Source organism: Poecilia reticulata, linkage group LG9 (assembly GCF_000633615.1).
Source record: "Poecilia reticulata strain Guanapo linkage group LG9, Guppy_female_1.0+MT, whole genome shotgun sequence".
In the NCBI taxonomy this organism is placed as follows: Eukaryota; Metazoa; Chordata; class Actinopteri; order Cyprinodontiformes; family Poeciliidae; genus Poecilia; species Poecilia reticulata.
The window spans coordinates 19,493,166-19,520,852 of NC_024339.1; the positions used below are offsets into that span (position 1 = coordinate 19,493,166).

At 38.6% G+C, this 27,687-nt stretch overlaps 1 protein-coding gene across 4 annotated transcripts in view; it reads right to left on the reverse strand.

Moving 5' to 3' along the window:
• Window positions 1–2,259: 2,259 nt before the first annotated feature.
• ccser1 (coiled-coil serine-rich protein 1) overlaps window positions 2,260–27,687 on the reverse strand; it is a 138,813-nt gene continuing 113,385 nt past the window's right edge. For 2 of the 4 annotated variants that reach the window (XM_008418421.2, XM_008418422.2), the window contains exon 11: window positions 2,260–5,563. In XM_008418421.2, coding sequence (XP_008416643.1) covers window positions 4,838–5,563 — 726 coding nt within the window. In that variant the 3' untranslated portion in view covers window positions 2,260–4,837. Of the gene's footprint in view, window positions 5,564–11,581; window positions 13,000–27,687 lie in introns of those variants that run through there. The other 2 variants (XM_008418423.2, XM_017306821.1) reach the window with 2 other exon arrangements.

A 27,687-nucleotide genomic window follows, 5' to 3' on the forward strand; every position in this document is an offset into this window, starting at 1 on the left:
AGGATTTTTTTTTAAGAATATAAAGACAAAATAAGGGCAGATTCCTCAAAGAAGACCATGATCCCACAAACAAAGGCAGTCTTAATCGGTTTGAAATAAAAAAAAAAGATAAAGCCAATATCTTTTTCATCCGACTGGCCCAGTCAATCATCTGGTACCAATTGAAAATCCAGGAAAAGTAAAGAATACATACAGTACTGCAAAGATGAGTGAGCCAAAATTTCTTCTCTAAAAGACTCATGGCAAGTTATTGCAAACGCTTGACTGCAGTGGTTGCACGTTTAGGGAGCAATCCACATGGATGTAGATTGATTATTTTTATTCCTCAATAATAAATATTTTCATTCAAAAGTATTTTGTGGTTACTTGTGTTGCATTTGACCAATAAATTGGTTTGCTGTTCCTTTTAACATCACTGTAGAAGAAGTCCCAAGAACATTCAAGATTTGACTGCAGCTGAGAAAATCACAGTAAGCGACACATGGGTCGACTTTGTGGGTCGCTACAGACATATGGTGTGTTTTCACATCAACACTCGTATCAGAAATGTATTTAAGGATTAAAAAAAAATGTGCATGTTTAATACTAATTTCCCCAATTTCCCCTAATGTCCTTAAAAAAGCAGCTTTAATAGATACCTACCTGTATTTTAGACAGAATACAGCAGCAAAGTTATCTATTTAAAATAAATCTTAAGCAAAGATGATGTAAACAACAAAAACAACAACATGGAGTTTCTTTGTTTTCTGTTTAATCACTAAGGCCTGAAACGCCTTTGATCATCGGTCAGACTTTGACTGCATTTGAAACTTAAAAATGTGAAAAATATATCTGCTTTCATGTTTTAATATCCTTAATCCCAACTAACAGACACCGACTAAAGTATCATAATATATTCTTTCAAACACAAAAATCTAAGTAATATCAACATGTCAATAATTTATGCACAAATATACATTGCAATCTAATTATTACAGGAATTTTAAAAAAAGAAATAATTACAGTGAAAACTAAACGTTTATAACAGCATAAAACATTTACATGATTATCGTCATTTTCTTTTTAATCTTTACTATAGTCATGCCTGCTACCTTACCTGTAAGTCCCAACACACTTTCAGAAAACTGTTCCTATGGCAATTCATTTAAATAAGGCAAAAGCATGAACAAAAAAAACAACAAAATAATCTCCCGAGACATGTAGTGTCTTAAACATACAACATCCTGATGAAAAATAAATAATGTACTGAGGTTCATAAAGTTTGTAGACTCCCAGCAGTAAGAGCTAACCATCAGTTCATGATTTCAATTTAGAAAAAAAAAAAAAAATGACTTTGTAAAAGACCTCAAGGCCAGATTTGAACTGGAATGTCAGATGTGGCCTCTTTCTCTTGTGAAACAACCAGCTGCCTCCCTCTGCGCTGTGTTCTTCGGTGCCGCTGAAACGAGTACAGCCAATTCAAACGAAGAGCAAAAATAAAACCTGTGTGGGCAGTTAAATACTCTTACAATATTTCACATGGTGTCAACAGCTTTATAACATGCAGCAGTGAGGGATGTAAAAAAAAAAAAAAAGCATTACTAAAGAGGTCAGCCAGTGACACAGAAGGATTGCCTGCAAACTAATGAAGCATCTAATGTTTGGCTCATGTTTCACTTGCATTTGTCTTTATTTTGCTCTCGGTTAGAAAAACGGTGTTAAAATCAACACGGCTGTGTGTACCAGCACCCAGAGAATGCCGCATTATACAACAATAAAAGGTTTGTATCAGTGGACTTAGCAGGGGAGAGAGGAGAGAAAAGGAGATGAGGATAGAAGAAGATCCAACAGAAAGAGAGGTGACGAAAGGAAGGAGACTGTTGGCGAGACGCTGGAGTCCAGCAGAAACAAAATGCACGTAAAAAAAAACAACAAAAAAACAAAATGAAAAAAACCGGAGGGAACAATGGCATTTCAATCAAAAGATATCAGAGAGTTGTCTTCGCGAAAAACAGACCACAAGCAGAACTGCAGCCTCCACCACCAGGATCAGAACCGCTGGGCTTCAGGCGTTTCTTCGCTACTACCAGGACCTTTTTCCTCGTGATGTGTGCATTACAGCACACACACACACACACACACACACACACACACACACACACACACACACACACACACACACACACACACACACACACACACACACACACANCACACACACACACACACACACACACACACACACACACACACACACACACACACACACACACACACACACACACACACACACACACACACACATCATTTACACAGGTCCCCCCAAGCCAGGTGCTATTTAGAGACAGACAAGGTCAACAAGCGCTCCAACATCTCACCAGTCTGTAGATGCCAGCGGCGGTGAACTACTCGCTCGCACCAAGAACAAGCGCAAATTCCCACCTCCTGCTTGACTCTGTAGGATCCATTTACCTCAAAGCCAAGGGGGGAAAAGACCAGTTCCAGGATTTTGTCAGTTCACAGAAAACATACATCAGTTTGTAGTAAAAGAAGGAGATTGTTATACAGTTTAGTTAACAAAAAAAAAAAAAAAAGTCGTTCTGAAACACACCTCGTCCCAAAAGATATAAGTCAGCAAATGTTGGCAGTAATGTTCATGTTGCTTAAACGACCTTAAAGACAAAAGAAACGTAGATGGCAGTATTGTTACGATGAGATATCACCATTAAACTGAAACAGGGAGAACTGAGTAAAAGCTTTGTAAAGTCTTTGAGTAAAGATACAACTTTTTTCCCCGTTTAGTTCCTTCTTTATGCAGAACCCAATTAAGTAACTCCCTTACGCAAGTAGTTATTAAAAAACATTTCTCCTGCAGCTATAAGGGGATGGTTTGGATTTATGAAGTGATATTCAGTGAAGTTATCAGTGATAGTTCCCTCAGCTGTTGTAGAAAGATGTCACATCACAGTAAGTTTGTAGAAAAGAAAACTAATTTCCAAATAGGTGACATTTACTCAGAGGAACTCAGAGATCAGGTTTTTGCTGATTCTTAACTATTTAAAATGCTCAAACTGAAATTGTTTTTTTATCGGTGAAATACAATGCAGAACACTCTGGATCAGAATCTAAATTATTCACATTTTGTGCTGATCTTTACAAGGCTCTAAGTTCAAAAAGAAGAGCAAAAGATGGGGGGGAAAAAGTCAGAGTAAACTAATTATTAAAAACAGACTGTTCATCAGTTGATCAAAATTTAAAACGACTGCCATTAAATATTCACAATCTGGCCACGGACCTGGGTTTTAGCTCAATTCATGTCAGGAATTCACATTGTCATGATCTACTGATGGCAAAGGCAGAGGCGCTTTGCCTTTGAACATGGCAGGAATGCTGAGTTGTCAGGTTTCTCTTAAATTAAAGGTTGATTCTCAACCCAAATGAGGGCTTTTAAGGGCTCCGCATGGTTAAGTCAAACTGTTTCTACCGTCGCAGCTGTGTGATGAAAACTGCGTCATTTTGTTCTCAGCCACATGTCGTCTGTAGGAGGTATCCTTCTACTGTGTTGTTTACCTTTCTACAAACTAACTGTGATGTGGGGTCTGTCTACAGCAGGTTAAGAGAGCTATTACTAAGAATAACTTTAAGAGGAAAAAAAACACCCAAGTGTGATTATTCAGTACAATTCAGTTTGCCGTCATTCAACGAAGCGGCCATAGACATCTGCTGCCAATAACCGGCTCAGGTTTTTATTACAAGCACTGAGGAATTTCTGTGAAAAATCTGTCAGACGTAATAATAAGTTTTATTCAAACTGGAGTGTAACAGTAGCTTATATAGGTTGTGGTTTGTTTAAATTTAAAATGTAATTTTATTTTAGCTTTATTATTTTTGTGAGACTCATTATTCCAGCCGGTATAACGTATGTTACAGCTTAACCTTGTATTCCTGCAATTATAAAATGTTGAGCAAAGAACACAAGTCATTTTCTCGAATGAAAAATTCTTCCCTCACTCAAAAAAAAAAAAAAGACTATACAAACAGGTTAATTAATGTCATGGAAGTTTTGACTGGTTTTAAAAACACTGACATGAAAGTTCATACTGTAATGAGAATTAAGTTGCTGCCGTATTAAACGCTCGGCTGTGTTTTTTATTTTCTTCTTCTTTTAAAAATGTTTAAAAAAAGCATGCTGTATCACAAGGACTGTAGTCTCTTAACCTGGACCAATGAGGAACGAGGATTTGATTCAATGTGGGATTTGGCAGCTTGATAAAAACCCGGTCACGAGCAAAAATCACAGTCGGGTTCCAAAAGTTCTTCAGCAGCCAATGGGGTTCACCGTTACAGGCGGTCAAATAAAGAACCGAGCTTTAACAATGCAGACACCTCGTCTTTTCATTCAGCTTTACCGCCGTGCTGTTGGTGCAGATGGCCGAGCAGAGATATCACAGGCGATGTCTTTGTGTCAAAGTGTGAGTTTGAGTGTGGGTGACTGTGTTTGTGTGGAGTTTGTGTGTCTGTGGGCGTAAGCTCATCTGAACTGTCAGCATGACACGACGTGGGAGCGATGATAGACGGGTGAGTGCCTTTTTTCAATCTCACCGCCTGATGCGTGTGTGCGCATGTGTAAAAATCAAGCAAATTTCTAAACAAGTGAATCAAGGGCTGGTCTGGATTGCAAAGTGATTGTAAGCGCAATGGAAGAGGAGGGGACTTCTTTTTATTTATTTTTTTATAAGGGTGAGTTTGGCGAGAATAAAACAGAAGCAGCAGCAATGTTTTCTCCTAAATATTAACCCTTATGATAACTTAAGCTGATGATATGGCTGCTTATGGCTGTTTTCTTTTTTTTACATCCTCAACTGTCTCTCTGTGTGAGGGCTTGCAGTTCGGCCGTGTGCAGGGAATGCTGGAGGAAGACGTTTTTCCGGCTATAGCTATGCAGAGACAGAGGGCCGCGAGGTGGTTGTCCTAAACGGCCGGTGAACGCGGAGGAGGAGGAAGAGGAGGAAGCTGACGAAGGTGTGGGAGGTGTTGGCGAGGCCCGGTCTGATGACGAGATGTTTTGTGTGGAGCTCCCTCTGCTTGCGAGGCTGTGGAGACTGGAAGAAGCGCTGGCCCCGACTGCACGGGGGATTAGGCTTGGCGGATGGTGATCCCCGCCTCCTCTCTTCACCCCGCCGGATAGACTGGCTCCACTTCCTCCTCCTCCTCCTGGAGTTAAGGACTCAGAGGAGGAGGACGCCCTCTCGGGCTGCTTGGAGAAAGGAGGTGAAGCTGAGGTGGAACCTGGTGGCTGATATGTACTGGTCTGGGCTGGTGTGGTGGGTGAGGTCTGGACGGAGGACGGGTCGGAGGAGCCAGAAGCCAGATGACCTGCAGTGTTCCCAGCGCCCTGGTGGTGGCGCTCCTCCCTGGCAGCGTGGCGCTCTGCGGCAGCGGTGGGCCGACAGTAGTAAGGGTGGTGTTGGTTATAGTGGTCCCCTCCTTGTGCCGCTGACGCTCCCCGCACCACCCTTCGCTCCCTTGGAGCCAGGCTGATGCTGCTGTTGCCGAATCCTGACCACCGGCCTGGAAGGCTGATCTGAGAGAGGAACACAGAAAAACAGACATATATCAGAGAGACTTCACTGAGAGCAACTCACTCTGCTCTTTTTGGCAGCGAGTGTGTGACACAACCTGCCATTTCTCAAATGTTAGTCACCGAACATGTCTGTCTCAGGAGAGTAGGGATTATTTGAGAACAAAACACAGTGAGACAGAGAAAAATGAAGAGACAGGCAACATGAGAGAGTTGTGTCCCATGTTCACGATAGGTTGTTAATTGGATGACATTTGGAGAATCATCTCGTTGGACCTCTGTTGTCTCATCTAATTGTTTCTAAATCAACCACAGCTCTGCAACGAGCAAAAGTACGCCTTCAAAGAGAAGCAGAACAGGGCAGCACATTTATGGAGATATGTTATTAAGGTACGCTTAAGTCCTAACTCACAAGGCAATCTCACTGTTTATCACACACGTACACGCACACACACAGAGACACAATAGGGAAGATGGCACATAAAGCTAGATGGCAGAAAAAGGAGCCACCTGTTCTCTTTCACACTCCACTGCACCCCCTTATGCAACATATCTCATCACTGCCCTCTTCTCTGTAGCTCTCAATCTCACACACTTGCAGCCGAAATCACGCCGGGACCAACTGTGCAGTGTTCAGCAAAGAAACAAAATCTCATCTGACACTGAACCTCGAGGGAAAGTGAGCGGATTTGACATTTTCTAACACAATGGTTCTCTGTTTGTGTGCGTGTGTGTGTGTGTGCTTCCCTCTGTGCTCCGTGCATATGCATGAGCATGTGTCTGTGTAATGTATATAGGCTCCTGGTGTGCATGGGGGCAGCATGATGCCTATGTGCTTTCATTGTGTTTCCATGCACCCCAGCTTACAAATTATGGAAAAAGAAAAACCATGTTGAACCCGTCAGCAGAAATGTGATTAGCCAGCACACAGCTAACCGAAAGCATGAAGTGCTTAAACTGCCAGCTTGAACGTGTGCTATTGTTAACCTGCAAACAGAGGAGAGCTGCTCGGAAACCAGTGACCACAAATACAACAACGTAATCATACTTTCATTTCAGGCAGAAGAAAATGCTACTTTGTGTGTTTAACAGGCCAAATTATCTAAAGAAGTTCCATTTCTAGTGTTATGCTGATGCTTCGGTTCCATACTTTCCAAAATTTGGTAAAAGGGCCACTGATACTGGTAGAGATTTTGGTATGAATTACATTTTGGGGTAAAAGTGTAGCAGTTGGATCTACAAAATGATATATTCAGGTGACCAGCTAAAGACCATTAGAAATGCAAGCTAATAGTTTCTCTAAGATGACCACAGCAACATGTTTACCGAATCTGATTGCATCACACTGTGTGTAGTTTTTGTTTGTTTGTTAAAGAAGGGTTAGGGTCAGGTAGGATTAAAAAAAAACCTTCTGACTTTTTCAATTTTTCCTAGGTTAAAAAAAAAAAGATCTAAACATAAAATAGTATATCTAGGTTAGTATGTTTAGAGGGAGTGATGTGGCTCTCATCCAAGGAAGAGGGGACCAAATTTTGCTGAGAAGTTCTTGGTTTTCCATCCACATGTATAGACAACTCTTACAATTATGTCCCCCAGGGTATTTTGTGGGGTGTGTGTTGTGGGAGTATAGTGTGCCAGAGATGCATTTAAAAAACTACACAGACCTTGTGAAATGAACAGATGAGCTGGTTTGCTGTTGTTGGCACAAAGTCTAGCATATTTCCAGTAGGACAGGAGTCTAAATCAAATGAATGGTTAATGACCAGGTCTTTGCAAAACTTTGTGACATACCAGGGAGGTAATTCAGCGATTTGGGTCGGTTGGGAGGGGTGCTGGTGCCCATCTCCAGCTGTAAACGGGTGTGAGGCGGGGTACACCCTGACTGACAGGCTGTCAGTCCATTGCAGGGCAATATATGTATATATATTTAAGCGATAAATATTTATATGCATTAAGACGGATGAAATATTAGAAAATACTTCAACGCAACAAAGATAACGCAACATTAATTACAGAAATTTTCTCTCAACGCCAGACTAGAAATCTTGCTCTGATGTACGATTTCTATCTTCCAACATATGAAAGGATTCTGCATAGGTTAAGCGCTTTATTCAAACTGCTGTATGAAGAACAAGATCAGGGAAACACATTCAAGGATGATCTTCAAGATGAAAGAAACGGGAACAAGGACAACCTCTTACAGAACCACTTTGTTCACGATATGGATCCTCAGTTTGTGGGGTTTAACAAAGTAGACTGTGAAGCAATTGTTTGATTGTGTTCTTCATAACACCTTTAATGCTTGGATTAAAACGAGAATAAAAAAAACGGCATATTTCCGTCTAAAAACACCTAGTGTTATTGGAATAAATGCTCGTAGGTCGTTTTAAAAAAGGAGTTCAAAAATGGCTCTCCTTGGTAAATCCTTTGAACCTCTGTTCTGCATGTCCGTCACATACATTACACCACACCTGCAGGATAAAGGAACGCTAATTGACGCACTCATTAGCTTCAAATAAATAAAAACGTGAACTGAAGCTTAGAAATCTGCTCTGTAGCAGCTGAGCTGCAATACGCTTTCATGCAACATACTCTGCCAAAACATCAAACAGTGTCGTTGTCCATACAGCTTTCTTAAAGAGCTTGGGGAGTGCATCCCTACTTTCTAATGGACTCTAATGGGTGGATAAACACTACAACATATCTCACACATTCCTTGATCTAATGAAGGGGAGTGAGAATTAACGCACCAGGCAAATTTTCAACATGGAGCGTTGGAAAGAAAACATGGGGGAATTATTACAGCGTTGAATATCTGCTGCGCACTTGTCAATGTATGCAGGGCAGCTTAATTAGGGCTAAATCACTAATCTTATGAAAAAAAAATGTTGTTTTTCCACCCATAGACATCTGAGAAAACAACAGAAGGTAAGGCACAAATAGTGAGATACAAGTTGGCAGGCGCCTTGGAAGAAAACAATTACCAGAGACTGCATTAAGTGCTGATTGAGGAAACATATGCTGTGTATCAAAGGGAGATTTCTGGTCCAACTGAAAATGACACCATGAATCATCTTCGATGGATCAAATAAAACCTTGGTGGTTAAATTTGAGTGCATGTGGGTGTAATGAACACAGGTACAACAGGTTAAGGTTGAACAAGAAGAGAAATACACAATACACAGCCTAACCAAGGAAGAAAAGATAAAAAAACACACAGGAGGTGAAAAAGGAAAGAATTGGTGGGAAAATGATTAAACGCAGAGATAAAGAAAGATGACTTTAAAACTGGAGCGAACAGCAAACTGTGGAGAAAAAAAGAGAACAAGACTGATTTACAAACTCAGGTGTCCTTTCTCAAGTACACGCTCTGCGGCAACCAGGCTGCCAGTGTGTGTTTGTGTGCAAACACTCTGGAGAGTACCTTGGTCTCACACATGGTCCTAGGAATACAAACACACACACACCCCCCCACGCGTGCACGCACAGACACAATTACACCCTCATACACACACCCCGACAAAGGTAAATCAGATGGGGCTTCTCTAGAGTTTGTCTTTATAGAGTCGTGAAGAATAAAGCAACGGGGCCGTGGACAAGTTTGCATTAGCAGATCCTTAAAAACGTCATTTGTGTAATATTTGCCATCATTTGTCTCAGACAAGAAGCAAATTAATGATCTATGTTTACACTGAGCTGCAACTCCTAGAAATCTCAGTTCAACATAACTTGAAAAAATAAAGCAACGAAAGGCTGAGTCAAGTCTAGTTAAAGCCCTCTACAAAATAAATTAATCTTAAAAAGCAAATCTTTTCCACTGAGTTTAGAGAAGTTACACTTTGTCTGTATTATTTAGCTTCTTTCATGCCGAACACGTTATACGATCTAAAAGTTAATGTGGGTCTTTGGAAGAGGGAAACACCGGAAAAGTGGCTTTGTGACAATAGTCACATCGCTTGAACTTTTTTAACGTTTTGTTGCATTACAACCACAAACATGGATGTATTTTGGGGGGAATAGAACAATGGAAAGTATCGTAAAACTTAGAAGAATTAAAAGACCAGGATTTTTACAAAAAAAAAAAAAAACAGCTGAAAAATGTGGCATGCATTTCTATCAAGTCCTCTTGAGGGGGGGTCACTACTTTAACCCTCCCATGGTCTTTAGATCGCACAAGATTTTTACTCTGTGCGTGGTCCGGTAGGGTCGCACTGACCCTGCGTGCGATTGTAAAAGGTTTTTTTGCGTAGCTTCCAAAATTGATGGTCTGACGGGACGACCCCTCCGCTTCCATGCCCTTCGACACTGACATTTTTGACACGCCTCTTGACACGCCTGTGGTCTTAGCGTCGCACTAAGACCACGGGAGGGTTAAAAAAACTATTTTTTGCTGGTAGTAAGAGCCTTCTTCTTTTTTTTTTAATCTTGAACAGCTATGTACTTATAGAAACTTTAATTTCTGCCTCAGAAAACGTGCTTGCACAGCATGAAGTTGGACATTTCTACACAGTTGGACAGTGCAGAAATTATATTTTATCACACTGGATGGAACAGGGCTATGCGTGATGGCAACAGTTTGGGATATTGTTCCATAATAACTAGTTAGAAAAGGCACATGAATGATATTGCAAGGTACTATACTGGTAAATTCTCATTTGCCAATAATTAAAGACATTATTTACTAAAGCATAAAACATTTTAATTCTTTCTTACTCCACCAACCCTCATACTAGAAAAGTAAGTACTAATCCCTGCATGAATATTCAGGATTTATGGAAAAAATCAACTATGTAGCCTCTGAATGATCACCGTGGTCCTAAAGGACATAAACAAACAAACAAACAACTTTTTCAAATATTCTATTGCACTGCTTCCTGCTGCATAAAGCCTTAACGGTAAATTTACAAGGTAGCTGAAAAATGAACGAAGTGATACATAAAGACGAGAAACAAGATTTCACTTCCAATCGAATACAAGAATGCTTTAACTAGCATTTTCCACGATTTATTCTGAGTTGAAAAATTGACTTTTCACAGACATGCTGTGCTCCAAAGAGTCTCTGAGGGCAGTTAACAGGATAAATCATCCAAATACAATCAAACAAAAGGTGAAACTAAGCCTGGGTTTGCTGGAATGCCTTCACTTTGAACTTGCTGGTTTTTATTGATACACAAACTGCTTAGGAAGTGAATCTCTGTTGTACAGCCTGTAGCAGAATCCTTGCCTCACTTCACTCATTTAATTTTGACTTTGTTAGAATTTTCAACCTTTGTAAGCATGGAATACTCCGAGTTAGTAAATAAGTAGAATAACTGTTAAAATTTTTTTTTATTTACATTTTTATGTTTCCCATAGTCACAAATCAATTTTTTTAAATAATAGAAGAACTAGACTTTAAGTGCAGAGCAGCACATCATTAAAAAAACAACAAAAAAACCCTGTTCTTTTCTCCTTTTACCAGTTCGCTTGAGAATAAAAGACAATGACTTGACTTAAAATATTTTTGGCAGAAGCTTTTAAAAATATGCTTTTAGGAGCGTCTGCAAGTGCACACGTCAGATCATCTAACAGAAGCAGGGAGGGATGCAAATAAATCCCAAAGCTATAATCCAGAATAGACGAACTAAACATAAGGCTGGCTGCACTGAAAGTAAGGATGCAAAATGTGCTCTTTGAAATTCCTGCCCTCTTTCCCTACAGTCAGCAATGCAGCAGGTTGTGTTTCTCTTGTTTTTTTTCTCCTGCATCTGAATTATCGCCTGCTTTCAGCAGACTAAATATTTAACCTACTTGCTTGTCAAGAACAGCTTTAGTCTTCCAGAATCTGACACTTTCTGGCCCACCTTCGAAAGACATTAATAAACATAAATATGGCAGGATTATCCTCTAAATCCAGGAATAAAAGGCTTCTGTTAAGTATGGCCAACTGCCTCAGAAAAAAAGAGGTAACATTAGTTTGGAAGTAAACACAAAGTAATATATATAATCGTTTATTTGCTTTTTTTATTCAACACTGAAATCTCCTTAAACATCAACACCGTCTTTCAGCAAACAGTGAATATTTTAACTTAATTGTTTGTCACAATCAGCTCTTTTTGAATTTGATGCATTTTTTTCTCTCTCCTTTGTTTTCCTTTAACAACAATAGACATACGAGCAGATTTTCCACAAAATACAAGTACATGCGCTGCGGCAACCAGGCAAAATGTCCCAATTACGTTTGGCCAAACTTTGTGCTATTTCCGTGACGATGTAAACACAATCAAATAAAACCATGGAATATTATCTTTATTTCACTTCATAGTGAACATGAACTCCAAAACAGATGTGCCCTGTTTTTATTCAGCAGTGCACAAGTTAACCATGATAGCTACACTGAATCTCATATAGAGAAGACAGACCACATGTAAACTAAAGACTAAAAACAGAAGGCAGGGCTTCTGTTTTTAGTCCTGGAGGTAGGTGAAGCAATGGATAGGCCCCTCACCGACATTTGCTGATGACAGTTTGGGTGGGGCTGGGTCCAAAATAATGAAGAAAGATTGAAAACATGAAAGGAGCAGTCAATTCAACCCACACAGCAGCAAACTGTCACTCAGAAAGCTGGATGTCATATCCTGGACATTGTTGACGGATGAGCTGGTATGCCAAACGTGCTATACTTCGAACTGCACAATCTAGTATGTCATAATAACCGTATGCTTCTATTTGGTGCATTCAAATGCCGTATACATTTTTCATTTGTCATAAAATTTATTTTTTCTCTTTTCCTCCCCCAAGAGCTCGGTGACAGCACAACTGATTCTGTATATTTATTATGCAAATTATTGCAGAATGTCTACAAGACTATTTTGAGGAGCCAACAACAATTAGTGCAGCCTAATTTTACAAACTCAACATGATATTGACACTAAGAAGGAATGAAAATACATTAAAAATATTAGATAAGTTATGTCTTAGATTTGTGTTCATATGAAAGTTCATGAACTTTCTGTTAACAGTAACTACATCCAACTTAGTGCCCCATCCAGTTTACAAAGTATTACATGTTGCCTGGCAACTGCATGATATTTTTCACTGATAAAATGCATGAGTAACATCAGGATGTCTGCTAGCATCAGAACCATCCAAATACAGCTTTGTGTAAAAGCTTCAAATGTGATCGCAGCCAACATTTGGGTTTGCTGAACAAGGGTCTGACGAGCAGCTCTTAGTCACTTCTTATGATTGGGGGAGTTGAGTAGTGCGCTGCCCCAGGGTTTTAAACATCCACCCACAATGGAAAGCGCAGACTGGCCAGTATCAAAGTCTGTGCCATGCTGTGGCCACGAGGCCCAATGAGGTTTCTTCAGCAGCTCTGTTGGGCAGGGATGTTGAGAATCTGGCAAAGCTCATTGACCACCATCTCCAAAAAGCCTCGTGACTCAGTGTGTATGAGCCTAATCGTTGGGAAAAAAAAAAAAAAAAAACACCCTCGTCAACCACAGGCTAAAGAAATAACATTCAAAATCTTAAACTGGTGGGGTAGAAAAGGTAAAATGTGAATAGGTGACAAATCAGAAATTGACAGAAAGAAGGAAGTAAGGATAGGAGCTAAGGAACACAAAAAAAGGACATATAAGTAAATGGGGAAAGTGTTAGGAAGGGGGATATGAGATCAAGACAAAAGCAAATAACATAATAAGGAGAGAAGAGCAGGTCAAAGAATAAAGGTGAGGGGATGACACGGAGGTAGAACAACAAAGAAGAAGCGGATAGCTCGACAGATGATGGGAGCTGCAGAGCGAAGTGAGAGTAAAAGGTGACAGCAAAGAACCAAAGTTACACAAGATGAAAGAAAGAGATAATTAGAAAGCTGGAGACTGGGAAGAAGAGAAAAAAGTAGGGAGACAGAAAGTGTGAATGTTAGCATCAGTATAAGCCATGACAGCTACAAGGTGGACAGAGAAGAATCTGACATCAATTTCTGTGCAAGAGGAATCCAACACAGAAAAAGAAGCTACAATCCAGACAGTATTCATACCTTTGGCTGATTTAGGCTTAAAGTAAATTTTAATTTCAACAACACGTTTCTTCTGACTGGACATAATAACATTTTGGAGCGGCTCAGCAAGTGTACCGACTCGAATCTGATTGAGAATTTGTGGAAGGAGCTAAACATTAGAGCAGTGGTTCTTAACCTTTTTTGAGGTACCGAACACCCCAGTTTCATATGCGCATTCACCGAACCCTTCTTATCCCCCCGCCCCCCAGCCGACACACAAAATACTTTGCGGTATTCTGATGTGGTAATGTAATTATATTAGCTGTGTTACCACCCCCACGCCACTAGAGGCAGTAGCAACCCCGAAAAGATGCGACTAAGGAGCAGATTTAGACTATAGAATTTGGTAAAAACTGTGAGCTTTGCTGAAGTAATTAAAGACACAAGTTCAAATCCATGCTGAGAATGGAACTCCTTCAATCAGGGCTCCTCCGCAGCACTGATTGGCTAAGGAATGTAACGTGATCCTCTGCAGCAAGTGATGGCAAAGCGGGGCGCGTCATCACGACTTTACACAAGTGTGTCTTTACCTCCACGGCAGAGGCTCCGCCGAACCCCTGAGACCGACTCACCAAACCCCTGGGGTTCGATCGAACCCAGGTTAAGAACCACTGCATTAGAGTGATGGCAAAGAGACCTTCTAACTTTAACATTGAAGCTCATCATCAAGATAAATCATCAAATTAACAGCTCAAACATTCAAACATGTAGTCAGCAAATGTAAAGAAGAGTTTGATTGCTATAACAACAGCTATTTGGTTAATGAATACAAAGATGTTTTGACTGGACTGCATCCAAGTGATTTTAGCTCCATATTAGCTACTGAAACAAACTCCCTTTTCTGTGTACTTCAGCCACTCAGTTTCTGGATTGATTGCTGCCCCTGACTGCCCCTTATGTGTCAAAATGGCACTTACTCTAGTTGTCCAATTATCACAAAAGCTGTTTTTAAACACCTTGTTTTTAAAGCCTAATGCATTTCTATAAACGTCATTGATGGTCAATGTAAATCTCCACAATATTCTCCTGTATCATTTAATTATTTTTTTTATATATAAGTCCGGATTGAACTACTGATAAATAATATTTGCTTACATAAAACTAGAGCGCCATGTTCTTGAGTTGTGCTGTGTAAAAAAATATTATTTCAGCAGGTGTCATGATAAGAAAAGCCACACGGTGTGCTGGACTCTTTCCATTTCCACGGTTTGACATTTCTTTGATCTACTTGAGACCTGGCAGGAGGCCTGAGGTTATTTCACCTTAATAAGGGTAAAACTGTAGGAGCTGTTTTCTACCAGCTCCACCAAACGCAACAGGGCTGTAACTGTTGTGTTGTTCTTCTTTAAAACCCAAATAATCTTAAATTTCTTAAATTTTTTGGTGGTAAACACCAAACATTTGACTGCGCTTCCTAGGAATGTCTCTAAATTCTTCAACTTTCACAACTGAATGTCGCTCATTCTATTCCCCTGGTAAGGTCGTAGACGTGTTTTGAATTGGCACCTTGTCAAACAACAGAGAGGTGAAAAAATGTAAATACGCTATTTTATTCAGAGCGTAGCGTGTCACTCTGCAAAAATGTACCATCCTCCTAAATCAGGGAGTGTCTTCTAGCTAAATATGTTCAGTATATCTGCTATAGACTTATGGCAAAAATAATTTGGATGTCTCCAAAAAACCTTTTATAAAGAGGCTGCAATGTTGAGTACATTGCATAATGTTAGAATACTGGCTCTGCAACTTATATTTCAATTTATATTCCTAATCACATCAATCAATGGCTTTAGGTTGGACATATTTAGGAGAAGGGTTCAGTATGTAGAGGTCTGATCACTCAGCTGTCTGACATTGAGGATTTTGTTTCTGCTTACTCTTAGGTATAACTTAATAATAAAGTTTCTTTAAAAATCAGTGTCATTGTATACAACATTTTGCATCTGATGAATGCATATAAAAAATATGAGATCAAAGACAGCAATAAAGTATAAAGGCTTGACAGTTTGACAAGATAGATTCATGGACTGACAGCAGGGAAAACAATGAAGAATGAAGTTATGACAGTGCGGTACAGGCTGTCAGGCTGATACATCATGTGGGAAAACTCAGAAACTGTAGATTCTCTGATGCTTATGTGTGAGCACAAACCTTTTGTACATGGATGTGTACATTCACCACCAGACTGCTGAGTTATATGCTATGTGCAGCGTGCAACATGATGCTAGGAAGAGTCAACTGAAATCAGTTTCAAGGAAAAAACAACAACAAAAGCACCAGTCACGGTGATACCAGGAATATTTAAAACATGTGGGGTCTTGACTGGTACAAATTAATCTGTCATAAAATCTGAAACTGTCAGCGAACAAGTTTTAAAAGCTTTAATACGAAATATGGCTGTAGCTGTACTGTTCCTTGTTTTATAGCGTTTTTAAATAATTACAAACAAGCTGCTAACATCCAGGTTTTTGGAAAGAAAAAGCTGAATTCACCAAAATTTTCACCAAATGCTACATCACGTACATCCACATAAACTCAACAGCAATTGTTGTAACCTTGGCGTTTATGGATTGGACCACCTTTTGATATTAAAATTACCGTTGTTCATGGCATAGATTCAACAGGATGTCAGAAATCTTCCTCAGACACTTTGGTCCATATTTACATGATGGAATCACTCAGGTGCAGTACATGTAGACTCTTCTAGATAGAGATGTGGAGTCGATGGAGGGCAGTGGAGTACAGTGATCACATCCTTGTGTTAAAAACACGGTACATTGTGATTATAAAGGAATGAACATGGTCAGCAATAATACTGAGGTAGACCGTTGGGTTTAAACAAAGCTCAGTTGGTACTTGCAGAAGTCGCTTGAACCCTTGATATATGCCAAGACTGATCCATGTCCCCCATGCTGTTTTTACTAAGTTCTGACCCTGAAAGTTGGAGCTAAAATTGAGGTTCATCGATACAGGCAATGTTTATTCAGTCTGTCATTGTCCAATTTTGGTGAATCTCTGTGAATTGTAGCGGTTATATGACCCACGATTGCCTTTCTATAATCTCAAAAGAGTCTGCCCATTCTTCTCCAACATCAAAACGGTATTTTTGCCTACACAATCCTGCATGCGAGACATTTTCTCTTTGCTGGACAATGTTCTGTCAACCCAAGAAATGCTGTTGTATGAAAACCCCAGTAGATAAGCACTGTCTGACACCAACAACCACACTATGTTCTACACCTTTTAAAGGAAAGGCAGGTAGTAATGCTGGTCTGGAAGTTGTGAACCCAATTTAGGCAAACCGTGATTGGTAATGGGAATAAGGTGGATGAGGGAGGGTGAAAAACCTTAGTGATTCAAGTGTCCTCATCCTAAACTTTTGTGGGAATGAAAATAAGCTATCTGCCATCCGAAATGCCAAGGGCACAGAGTCAGTATGTGGGCAGGAAATACAAGTAGGCTGGGAAATGTTGAAGCTTCAGTGACATGTTGGTGAGCGTATTAACTCTGAGCCAAGATTTCCACATACCCATGTTTACATGCTGTCCAGTGCTAACATAATGCAGGGTCTTACTATCAAGTAGCACTAAAAGCAAATAAAAGTTGCAAAAATTAAATAAAATGTACATTTGAGAACATGTACATTTCACACACGATTTTTGCAAAGCATTGATGTCACTGTTCTAAATAGATGTCAACAACATGTGGACAACATTTTGTCAGTAATTTGGTTACTTACTTTCTTGAATCAAAGTTTTTGTCATAGGTTTTGTTCTTTAATAAAAGGGTGGTGGTGGTGTCCCTCCAAACAGTCTGAAACCAAACAGTTCAGTTATGCTGCATTAGCTCAGTATCTATATACTCATGTAGAAATGTGCTTATGCTCATGCAGAGCATACTGCTATGCATTGGCTTTAAATATCAATTATTACTTCTTCACATGCCAGCCTGATAAATATAGATACACCTTCACCTACATAAACACACACACACACACGCACACACGCACACACACGCACGCACACGCACACACGCACACACACACACACACACACACACTCCCACACACTTACTTACTTTCCTGTCAGGTGGTGCAGCTGATGAGCTGCTTTCCCATTTCTCATCTTGTTCTGTGTGACAGCCCAGGTGGGCTGACACACTACAGGAGATGTGAAAGGTGGGAGTAAGGGAGAAGAAGAGATTGAAAAACGATGCATGAAGAAAACACAGAGGAAGAGTGGAGCTTTCCAGGAAGGAAAAAAAAAGCACTAGATAAATTTTTCCATCAGATGTCTGCTCGGCCCGATGGTAGTGCTGCAGCTGCCACCTGTGTCGTCACATTAAAAACAACTGAGTGCCCCGCTGCACCCACAATCCACTCACTAGGACAGAAAGAGAAGGCAGAGTAGACAGAGATGTTTCTAATGATAGATTTCCTCCACATATTTAACACTACGGGACACTGGCCGCTGGGAAAATATTTCTTATCGCAGGAAACATTACTTTTTTTCTTTTTAGTCACTTTGGCAAAAATATGTTGCTTCATGGGCGTTATTTTGTATTACAATATTTCAAAGTAACACAAGTAAGATAACTTTAAGCTTTCAGAACTAGAAAATTAAAATGACCATTAACATACTGAATAAAGAAAGCTTGGTTTTCACTACAGAACTGCACTTTGGTGCTTACTGGACCTTGCTGTAAAAAGCAGGGTGCTCTTCATAGGCAAAACTGTCTGACATTATGCTCTTCATGATGTATCTGGAAGTGTGTGATTGCAAGGGACACACTACTCTGAAGAAGATTAGCTGATCTGATCAGCAATGGCAGTTACCAACTCCGAATGCAACTCCAATTAATTTGTCCTAATTCAACCCGTTTCACATCTACGCCCCCACTGTTCCTCTGCTGCATCAGCACCTCAGGTCATAAAATTACCAAGTACCTGTTTGTTACAGCTAAGTGAGTCTGTCCTCTGAGCCGGCAGTGTGGGCTTGTGCAAAACAACATGGGTGTTCATTTACAAAAATAAACAACCCTCATTTGGTCAGTTAACTCCAGGCAAGTGACTATTTTTACAGACAATTAACATAAGGGACAATGTCAAATGTCTACAAAGAGGCCACTTCTTTAGTTCAGGTACACATGGATTGTAGTCATATCTCCAAAGATCTGTATATAAAGTGATACTCTGTAAAGACAGTGTGCCCTTTAAATAACACATTCAATCATGTGAAACCTCTCTCAAAACATACATTTCAGAGAATCTCTGCTGATGCATGTTGGTATTCTGAACCAATATCTCAACATATTCCTCATTTCAAATCTCTAAATAGAGCGTTTCTGTTACATTATCTTATTTTATGGTGTATATAAATGAATTTGTGCACTACTCACCAGGTATATTGGAGCACCTTACAGTTAAATAAGCATGCATAATGAAAATAGATCCTCACATTTGACTGTTACAAAAATTTTATCAGGAAAACAACCAAATGCAAAGAACAGAAGACTCTGTCCACACAATTTTAAGCATGACTTGTGATTATAGGATCTCCACTAGCATAAGTTGAGCGCAGATGGTCTCGCAAAGCTTCTGGAAAAATTTCAGAAAGCCGTTTTGTTTTTTTTTTTTTGTTTTTTTTTCCCAAATGAGGTTGGAAAAATAAAATGAGTTTGCAAAAGTTATTTTGCTCTAATTATGTTTTAATTATCTATTTTTGTGCAGACTAATTGGATCTTTCCCCACATAAAAGCCACAGAGATCATTAGCCTACATTCAACATTGATGTTGTCATTGATTGTGCTCTGTCCCATTTTAAGACCATCAACTGATAAATAAAAAGTTTACATTTAAGTAACAACCAGTTGGAGTGGCCAGAGACCACACCCACTGGGATGAAGAGCTTCATCTAAACCTGCATAAATCCAAACAAAACAAGAGGAAGAGGAGCTATTTCAAAATACCTTTAAATGTTTACGAAAATATTATTCATCCAAAATAACTAGTGTTTTTTTATTGTTGTCAAAATTAGCCAAGATATCACATCAAGACAAGATTCAAGTTTGTAAGGAGAGGCCAACAGTTCCTGTTATAGAGAGTGTGTTACAAACACCTGTACACCGAGTCAAGCAGTTTTGTTAATGGTTTAAAATTCCAGAAAATACAGTAAATAAATATATGGTGACATAGGCTCACTGATAATAACCAGTGTTCTTGCATAAAAAGATTGGACTACAGTGAGTGAAATGTGTTTGGTGGATAAATTTGAGAACAAACAAAAACATTATTTTGTCTTTACACCTTAAATAACTTCCTAAAACATAAGGGAGAGTCTAGAACAAAGTATATATACGATTTAACATCTTTAGCAGCTTATATGAGCAGAAAAAAATCTGTATCTATACATCACTAGGAATGCATTGAGACAGTGCTGGAAATTCATTACATTATACTTTCCCTGCAAACTAGATCTAACGTATTCCTTTTCTTTATTTCTATTAAAACTTAGCTGTGGAAGGACTCAAGAATACTTAATTAAAAAAAAAAGTGGTGATTAAATGTTCTCCTCCCGCACTTTTTACTATTGTTCATCAATAACAAAGCAGCTTTCTCTTGAATCTTCTGAGCAAGTATTATTTGAGTGCTAACATGATAAAGCATTATTAAAGATTAACTGCAAATCAAGAGGGAAAGAAGGTCTAGTTTGAGGCCAGATCTGAATCTGGTTTAAGACATCTTTATTTGTTATTAGAAAATAACTCGCCTGTTTGCAAAGAGAGTCTGTTGACCTGCAGTAACAAAGATAGCCATAAGCACATTGAGTGAGAAGATTTACTTTCAATGTCAAACAGTGAAGGCTATTTTAGAGCCTTTATCTTTTATCTGATCATTTACTCTTGCTGTGTAAATGTCTTATTAACTCGAGCTTATTCTGCAAGTTCTTAGAAACTCACAGTATTGAATTATAAAGAATCATATGCCATCTTTGAATTGAATCATGTTCTCTTAAACTAAATTTTGATAAATTGCATGGAATGACACAGGACATGAGTTATGTTGTTCATTGTGTATGGCTAGTGAATTTGGACAGTTTTTGGGTTAATGTCATTCAATGCTCGTTAAATCTTGCTTATTTATGTTTTGCTTTGTTTCTCTGCTTCCTGCACTTAGATTTGTCTGCCTTCATGTTTTATTTTAAAAAACTGTTTCCCTTGCTCCCTTCTGATTTCTACCTTTCTCCCTGCCAAGCCATTGTCACAGATTGATCCTGATCTATTCACTAGAAGTCATTTTCTTTCTCTGTATACATTCAGCATGGTTTCCTTTGTTCTTTGTTGGTTTGTTGTCGTTCATCATACTTTTGTCCGCTGGAAAATAAATCAGTAGTCAAGTAGATTTAAGTTGTACTTTGTTATGTCTGTTTAGTGTTTTTGTATAACCTTGCACAGTCAAACACCCAGAGGGGGTACTCACACAGCTTATGTGTCTGACTATGCTGTAAATTGAGGGAGAATATTTGTAAAAAAATAAAAAATAAAAAATAAAAATGCTCCAGATAATTTACTAAGAGATGTAGTACAGTACTAGAAAACCACACCAAGCCGTCAGGACATGCATATTATTTAATCCAGGTGTGTCCAAAGTCGGTCCTGGAGGGCCGGCGTCCTGCATGTTTTAGTTCTCTCCCTGGTTTAGCGCACCTGGATCAAATGATGGCTCATTAGAAGGTCTAAGAAGAATATTGACTTGCTGAGGAAGTTGTTACCATCACTAGAGAGAGAACTAAAACATGTAGGATGCCGGCAACTCGAGGACCGACTTTGGGCACCCCTGATTTAATTGCTGGACTGTAAATTCAGTCAGTGCAGTTCATTCATAGAGCATTAATCTCAGAAAACCTAAACTGTTTCAAGTGTGTGAGAACACAGATGCCATTAAACAGGGACTTCCTTATTTTTAACAAAGCCAAAAACTTTGGAAGATTACATTTAGCATTGTGTTTTAGATATATACAATGTGGTTCACATTACCAACAGCAATCATCAATCCATGTGAATATTCCCTTGAGAAAGCAGACCCTTGATTTTTAAAAGGCTGTCATCATTTTAAAGCACATTTGATGACAGTAGTTGACAGAAACAAGAACTTAAAGAACTTAAATTTCACAAACATTTGTTGTTTTTTGTTCTCTATTGAAGTTAACACTGGGTCATTTGTACCTTTACCAGTTTGACAAAACGTTCCCAAGATAAGTACAAAACATCATCCTTGCTTTCCTACTTAAAAAAATCAGGTCTAAAATGATAAGAACTGCAAAATGACCAAACAGTAAAAGGAAAAAGTCTAGCTTCCTGTTTAAAACCCTCAACTATCAATAAGACAGCAGTGTCCTCCTGGACCAAAGCATTTTGAGGTTGACAGTTAAAGGGATAAAAAAATAATAATAATAATAATAACTTATTACATTGATCATCTTAATTTTTATAAGAACAACGTACACTGCAAAATGAACCAAGATCATATTGTAAATATATTGTTTCAAAATCTTGAATGAGAATGAAGAAGCAAAGCAGAATTTTTGTCTAAAACAGACAATCAGCTTAATCAACACAGTGACGCAGACAAAAGGATCATGATGCAAAGGCTTGTCCATGTCTGTTTGACTAAAGAGATTGTGCAAGCAGAAAACTCCCTTTTGGACACGCCACAGCCCAAAGTATGTGCAGCAGTGCAAGTGCAGAGAATTATCTCACTCAGAGGGGGGAAGACATGAGAATCCATGTCAATTTCAGATTTCATATCGTCACTGAATATTCATTAGCAATGTTTGTCAGTTTAATATTCTATCTTTGGTGTGAGTCTCCCTAGTTGGCCTCAAGGCCATCCGGAATGTGCAGATTGCAAAAGAATAGCTTATCAATATTCATATAGGTTTATGCTTTCATTAATGTTGCAGCAAATTGTATCAGATCAAACTCACAGCATGTGGGTGCGTCCACTCTTTCGGTCTGGGGCATCTCACAGACCGAAAGAGAGAAAAAGGTTGAAGAGAGAGGGAGACTTATCAGAGGGGTGGGGGTAGAAAATGGAGGGGAGAGGGACAAGACTGCAACAGATGGTCGAATGTCTCCAAAAGATAAGAGCGGACTTTGAAAAAGAAGGGAAAGGATCAAACAGATGAGCGGAGACAGAGGAGAAATAAGTGGGAGGTCAAGAGAAGAAAGGGAAGAAGGGGATAAAAGAGTCAGTGACACTAAGTAGGAAGGAGGCGGCCCGGGAACAGAAGAGTTAAGTTCTAAAGGTATCTGGCCTACTTTGTTCTGACTAATGAAGCCAAAGTGTCCCGAATCTGTCCTGAATCACCAGAGGCTCGTTAGACCACCCTGTTCTGAGACTGTGTCTGTGTTTCCCCTGGCATGTTTGTAAGCATGTGATGTGTTTGAGGGAGGGTTACACTTGATGTGAGCCTGATTTAATGTGCTTCTCTCTACGCTGTACCCTGAAGCTGCATGTGTGTGCGAGCTCAATGCCCTGCATGAGTTCTTGCCTCCACTTGTCACCTTGCTTCGTATACCAACATTGTGACAGAATGCTGCATGCAAACGTGTCCACTGCATGGCCATATGTAAGCGCACTTCCAAGAGCGTTTGAAATTTATATGTTTAGTGACTTTGCAAGATTAGTAGATCGATTGTGAGATCTTCATGGATTTCTATGAAAGTTGATATGCTGACACAAAAACATAAAAAACAAAGAAAGATGACATTTTTACTTAACCACCACCATGACAACCAGTTTGTAAGTTAACTCTACCCCTACAACTTCTTTGTAACTTGTGCTCCATTATTGAAATAACTATCCCCATGACATGTTACAAGATATGTAAGCTCATGCTGCCTAATCTCTATCCTCCTGCCACTCCGTGCATGATTAACTGCGTTCAAATGGGACGACTACATTAATAAGAGCCATGTAATTGGCTTCTGTGTGTGGAGAAGGAACAAAGTATTGCATCTTATGTTTGAAAATGGGTGCCAGGCAGAGTTTAGGGAAATAATCTACTGATAAACACTCACTGGCCACTTTATTAAGCGAACATGTCCAAGTGTTAGTTACCACAAGTAAACAATCAGCCAATCACATGGCAGCAACTCAATGCATTGGTCAGAGTATTTCAGAAACTGCTGATCTACTGAGATTTTTATGAACCGCCAACTCTTGGGTTACAGAGGACATAATATCCAGAGAGAGCCAGTAGTAAAGATTAATGTTACATTTTTTGGGTTGACCTGAGAGGTCAGAGGAGAATAGCCAGACAGGTTTGGAATGATACAAATGCAACAGTAGGTCAAATGACCACTTGTTACAACCAGGTTGTGAGGAATACCCTCTCTGAACCTGCACTGACATGAAACTTGAGGCAGAACACCAAACTGAGTGTTAATCTCATCAACTAAGGATTGAAAACTAAAGCTGTGTGTCACAGCTTCGATCTGTCCTGACTTTATATGAACAATTCAGGCTGCCGCTAGTGGTGAAATGGTGTGGAAGAAATTTACATGGCAGATTTTGGGGCACTTGGTACCGATTAAAGTTTAAACATCGCAGCATTTCTGAGTATTGTTAATGACCGTGTTTGTTATTTTATGATCACAGAAAAAAGTCTCAACAGAAAAATAATCGACCCGTCAAGGGCCAGCTATGGTTTGCGCCTATTGAGGCAAATAATAAAAATGTGTGAGGAGGCACACTGGTGGGTAAACAACAGAAATCAAGTGTTACATATTGCAATTAAAATCTAAGATTTAAGATGCAATAATACTATGGAAATTACAATTTAACTGAATGAAAACCAAGAAAGCTATAATGGTAATCATTGCTGAAATCTGTGTGAATATAGTAGAAATAATGTACTTAATATACATATTTATATATGTACAAAATCCAATACTAATGACACTCAATAAGTACAACGTGTGATTGTTGATGGCAGATTAGAAACGGGGTGTTTCTAACAGACTCCTCCCTAACAAATATACCCTCTTCTGGCTTAATTGCCTCCAATCTCACCCAATCACATGAACCTCACATAAAAGGTGCTCATGTACATCTCTGGAACATCTTTATACATATCATTTTATGTGCACAAATCTGTCAATTTCCTTTTCTTTTCTTCAGTACATCAGCAGTTTAAATGAAGTAAACACATCACTGTGTTGCCGTCTTCTCATTTCTCAGAGTGAAAATTGACCTTTTTCATAATTCCCAAATCTAATCTTTTTCAAATTATTGAATGCAACTCTTGGGGATGCCTGGATGATGGACTGAAACAAGCAAATAACAGCGTGAATATGTTTCGTGTTTTCGATGACTCTATAGAGGATTGTAAAATCTGTTGTGTTAATAGACCAGGCAATGTTTTTATATGAAAAATAAAAAAATAGGAAGTTTAAAAGACGCAAATCCCAGACAAGTTATACAATGAATTTTTTTTTTAATTTCCAACAAACATAGCAAGATATTTGATAAATATTCAGAGTTATGAATAAAATACAGCCAAATTGTCTATAAATTTTCAGCAGAGAAATAGAAAGCATTAACCATGTTTTTAGACTGCAGGTAGAGTTGTATAGATCTGAAATAGGCTTGTCCTTCAAGGGGAAATAGTCTTTCATCTTTTTCCTGCTGAAGCTAAAAAGCATTTCTGTTTGCAATTTGTTCCTAAAAATACATTCATCCTCTAGGGTTTTTTTCCTTTTCTATTGTTTACAAAACTGAATTACTGCAGATATAATTATAAGCTATTATCTAGAGCATTTAAAAAATATCAAAAACAAGCCTCGACAAATGGATTTATAAAAAAAAAGATGTTAAAGGTGAGATAATTAACTGATGGTTTCTATAGATTTCACAGAGGCACAATTCAGTGCTACAACAGAGATATGGTTTTAAAGGATGAGGAAAAAGCTGTGAATCTCCTCATGTAATTTACTTTTTGATGAATTCGTATCACTTGACTCTATAATTTTGAGATTAATCTGTTCACATTTAGGCTTTCTGCAAAGTAAGGCAAAATAGATCTATGCTGAAACAAAAATGTTCCAAAGGAAATTGCATAAAAAAAAGAAGATTGGTTAAAAAGAAAACAAAATCAATACTACAAGAGTTTATGCGAGAATGTGCACTATAAATTACATAGAAGTTGATTGTAATTTTGTGTGCGACTACATAGACTTTTATTAACATTATATACTTCTTTTAGTCTAGATAAAGATGGCCCACAATATAGGATGACTGGACCTATAGAGAAAACCAAACGACAAGAGAGGACATGTGTTTACCTGATATAATAAGAATACCAAAGAAACAATGCAAAGCTTTTTTTTTTTTTTAACCAAATCTGAAAGACCAAACATTGGGATTGGGTTGCAACAGCATGGACGGAAAATAAACTGAAACACAAAGCCAGGCATACACGAAATGAGAGTCTGAATAATTGAAAAGACCAAGGGTAATTGCTCTTAGAAGCAGTTATTAGGTGAGAGGATAAGAGTGAGTAATGAATTTAACTGAGTAGATACAAATTGTGATCCAAAATCTAGTAAAAGAATAACTAAAAGTATAAAAAGTAAAAAGATTAAAAGTCCAACTAAAGAAAGCCCAACACAAACAGAATAATTTCACAAAACCTTTAAAAAGCCCAATAAGCGTACTATGATCTACAATAGTTAATTATTACAATATTATAATTTAATTAGTGCTTGCTGGTGATATTTGTAACTGTTGCAATAAAGCCTGAAGTGTTCATGCCCCATAAACCGCAGGTCCACCTCTCTCAACTGAACATAATTACTATCTGCAGATTTGCAGGTCCTTCTGTTGTAATGGTTACGTTAAAGCCTAATAAAATATTAAATGTGGTCCTGCTACAGTCCACACCACAGTATTTTGTTAGGTGATATAGTTATTTCATAGTACTTGGAATATTTAGCAGGTATCACATTGCCAGAGGTTTTGTTGTAACTTCGCATCTAAAGAGAATTATGAGGCCCAAAACTGTATTCTACACATTCTGTAACAATTTTTCTTAGACTCTAATGTTACATATATTTAAAATTGATTAATTAAAGCTAAAAAACACTATTGACGTTTGATGCTAGCAATATTGAAATCTATTTAACTATTTGTTTGATTGTTTGTTTGACAAAAAGATTCGGATCCTGCAGCTCGGTGTGCTCACTGGGACTTCTGGCATTCTTAGCTCTATTTCCATGTGCAATTCAGCCAGTAGAAGATTTGTTCATGAGGATAGGCTGTCCAAAATCACAAAAGCTCGGAATGAGGCCCCTAACTTCTAAACAAGTTAATTTGTAGATTTGGCAGATTTAAGATGGTAAGATTTGCAAACTAAATACCATCGCTCTGAGGAGAAGTTTCAAAGTTCTTACAAAGAACTGAGATGGAAGGGACTGAAGCACAGACATGGACACATTGCATAATAAGAATGTGCAATTGCTTACCTTTACATTCCAAACTTAATGAGAGCTTTACATCAAGGCTGTCTATAATGCTTATTTATTCTTACATTTTACAGATTTCTTCCCCCGCAAAAGTGAAAGTATGCCAATTCCACTTTTGCGGGTTAATAAAGTGTGATATTATTCATATTAATTCAGCTTAATAAAACATTAAAAGCATGTGTCAGAGGATATCAGCATCCAAGAATTACTGCCATTTTTGATCCTTTTAGTTAATATGGTCTTTCTAAAATGAATTATAATCTCCCTGGAATACAGATTAAAAGATTGAAGCTACTTTATTTTTGAATATTTCTTCTTAAGCTGTCAGTGCATCAGAAACGAAATGAGGAAATCTTGGTACTCAATCATTTCATCAAATGGCCAACACTTAAGCACAGAAAGGACCAACACTTAAGCACAATCACACTTCTGCCCTGAGCCTTTAAGTTCACATGAAAAGCACATCAATGGACAAATGAAAAACAAAGAAATCAAGAAACCATGAGAGCCATTTTCATGTCATAACAAAATCCTCAGTATAGTCAAAACTGAATCACACATG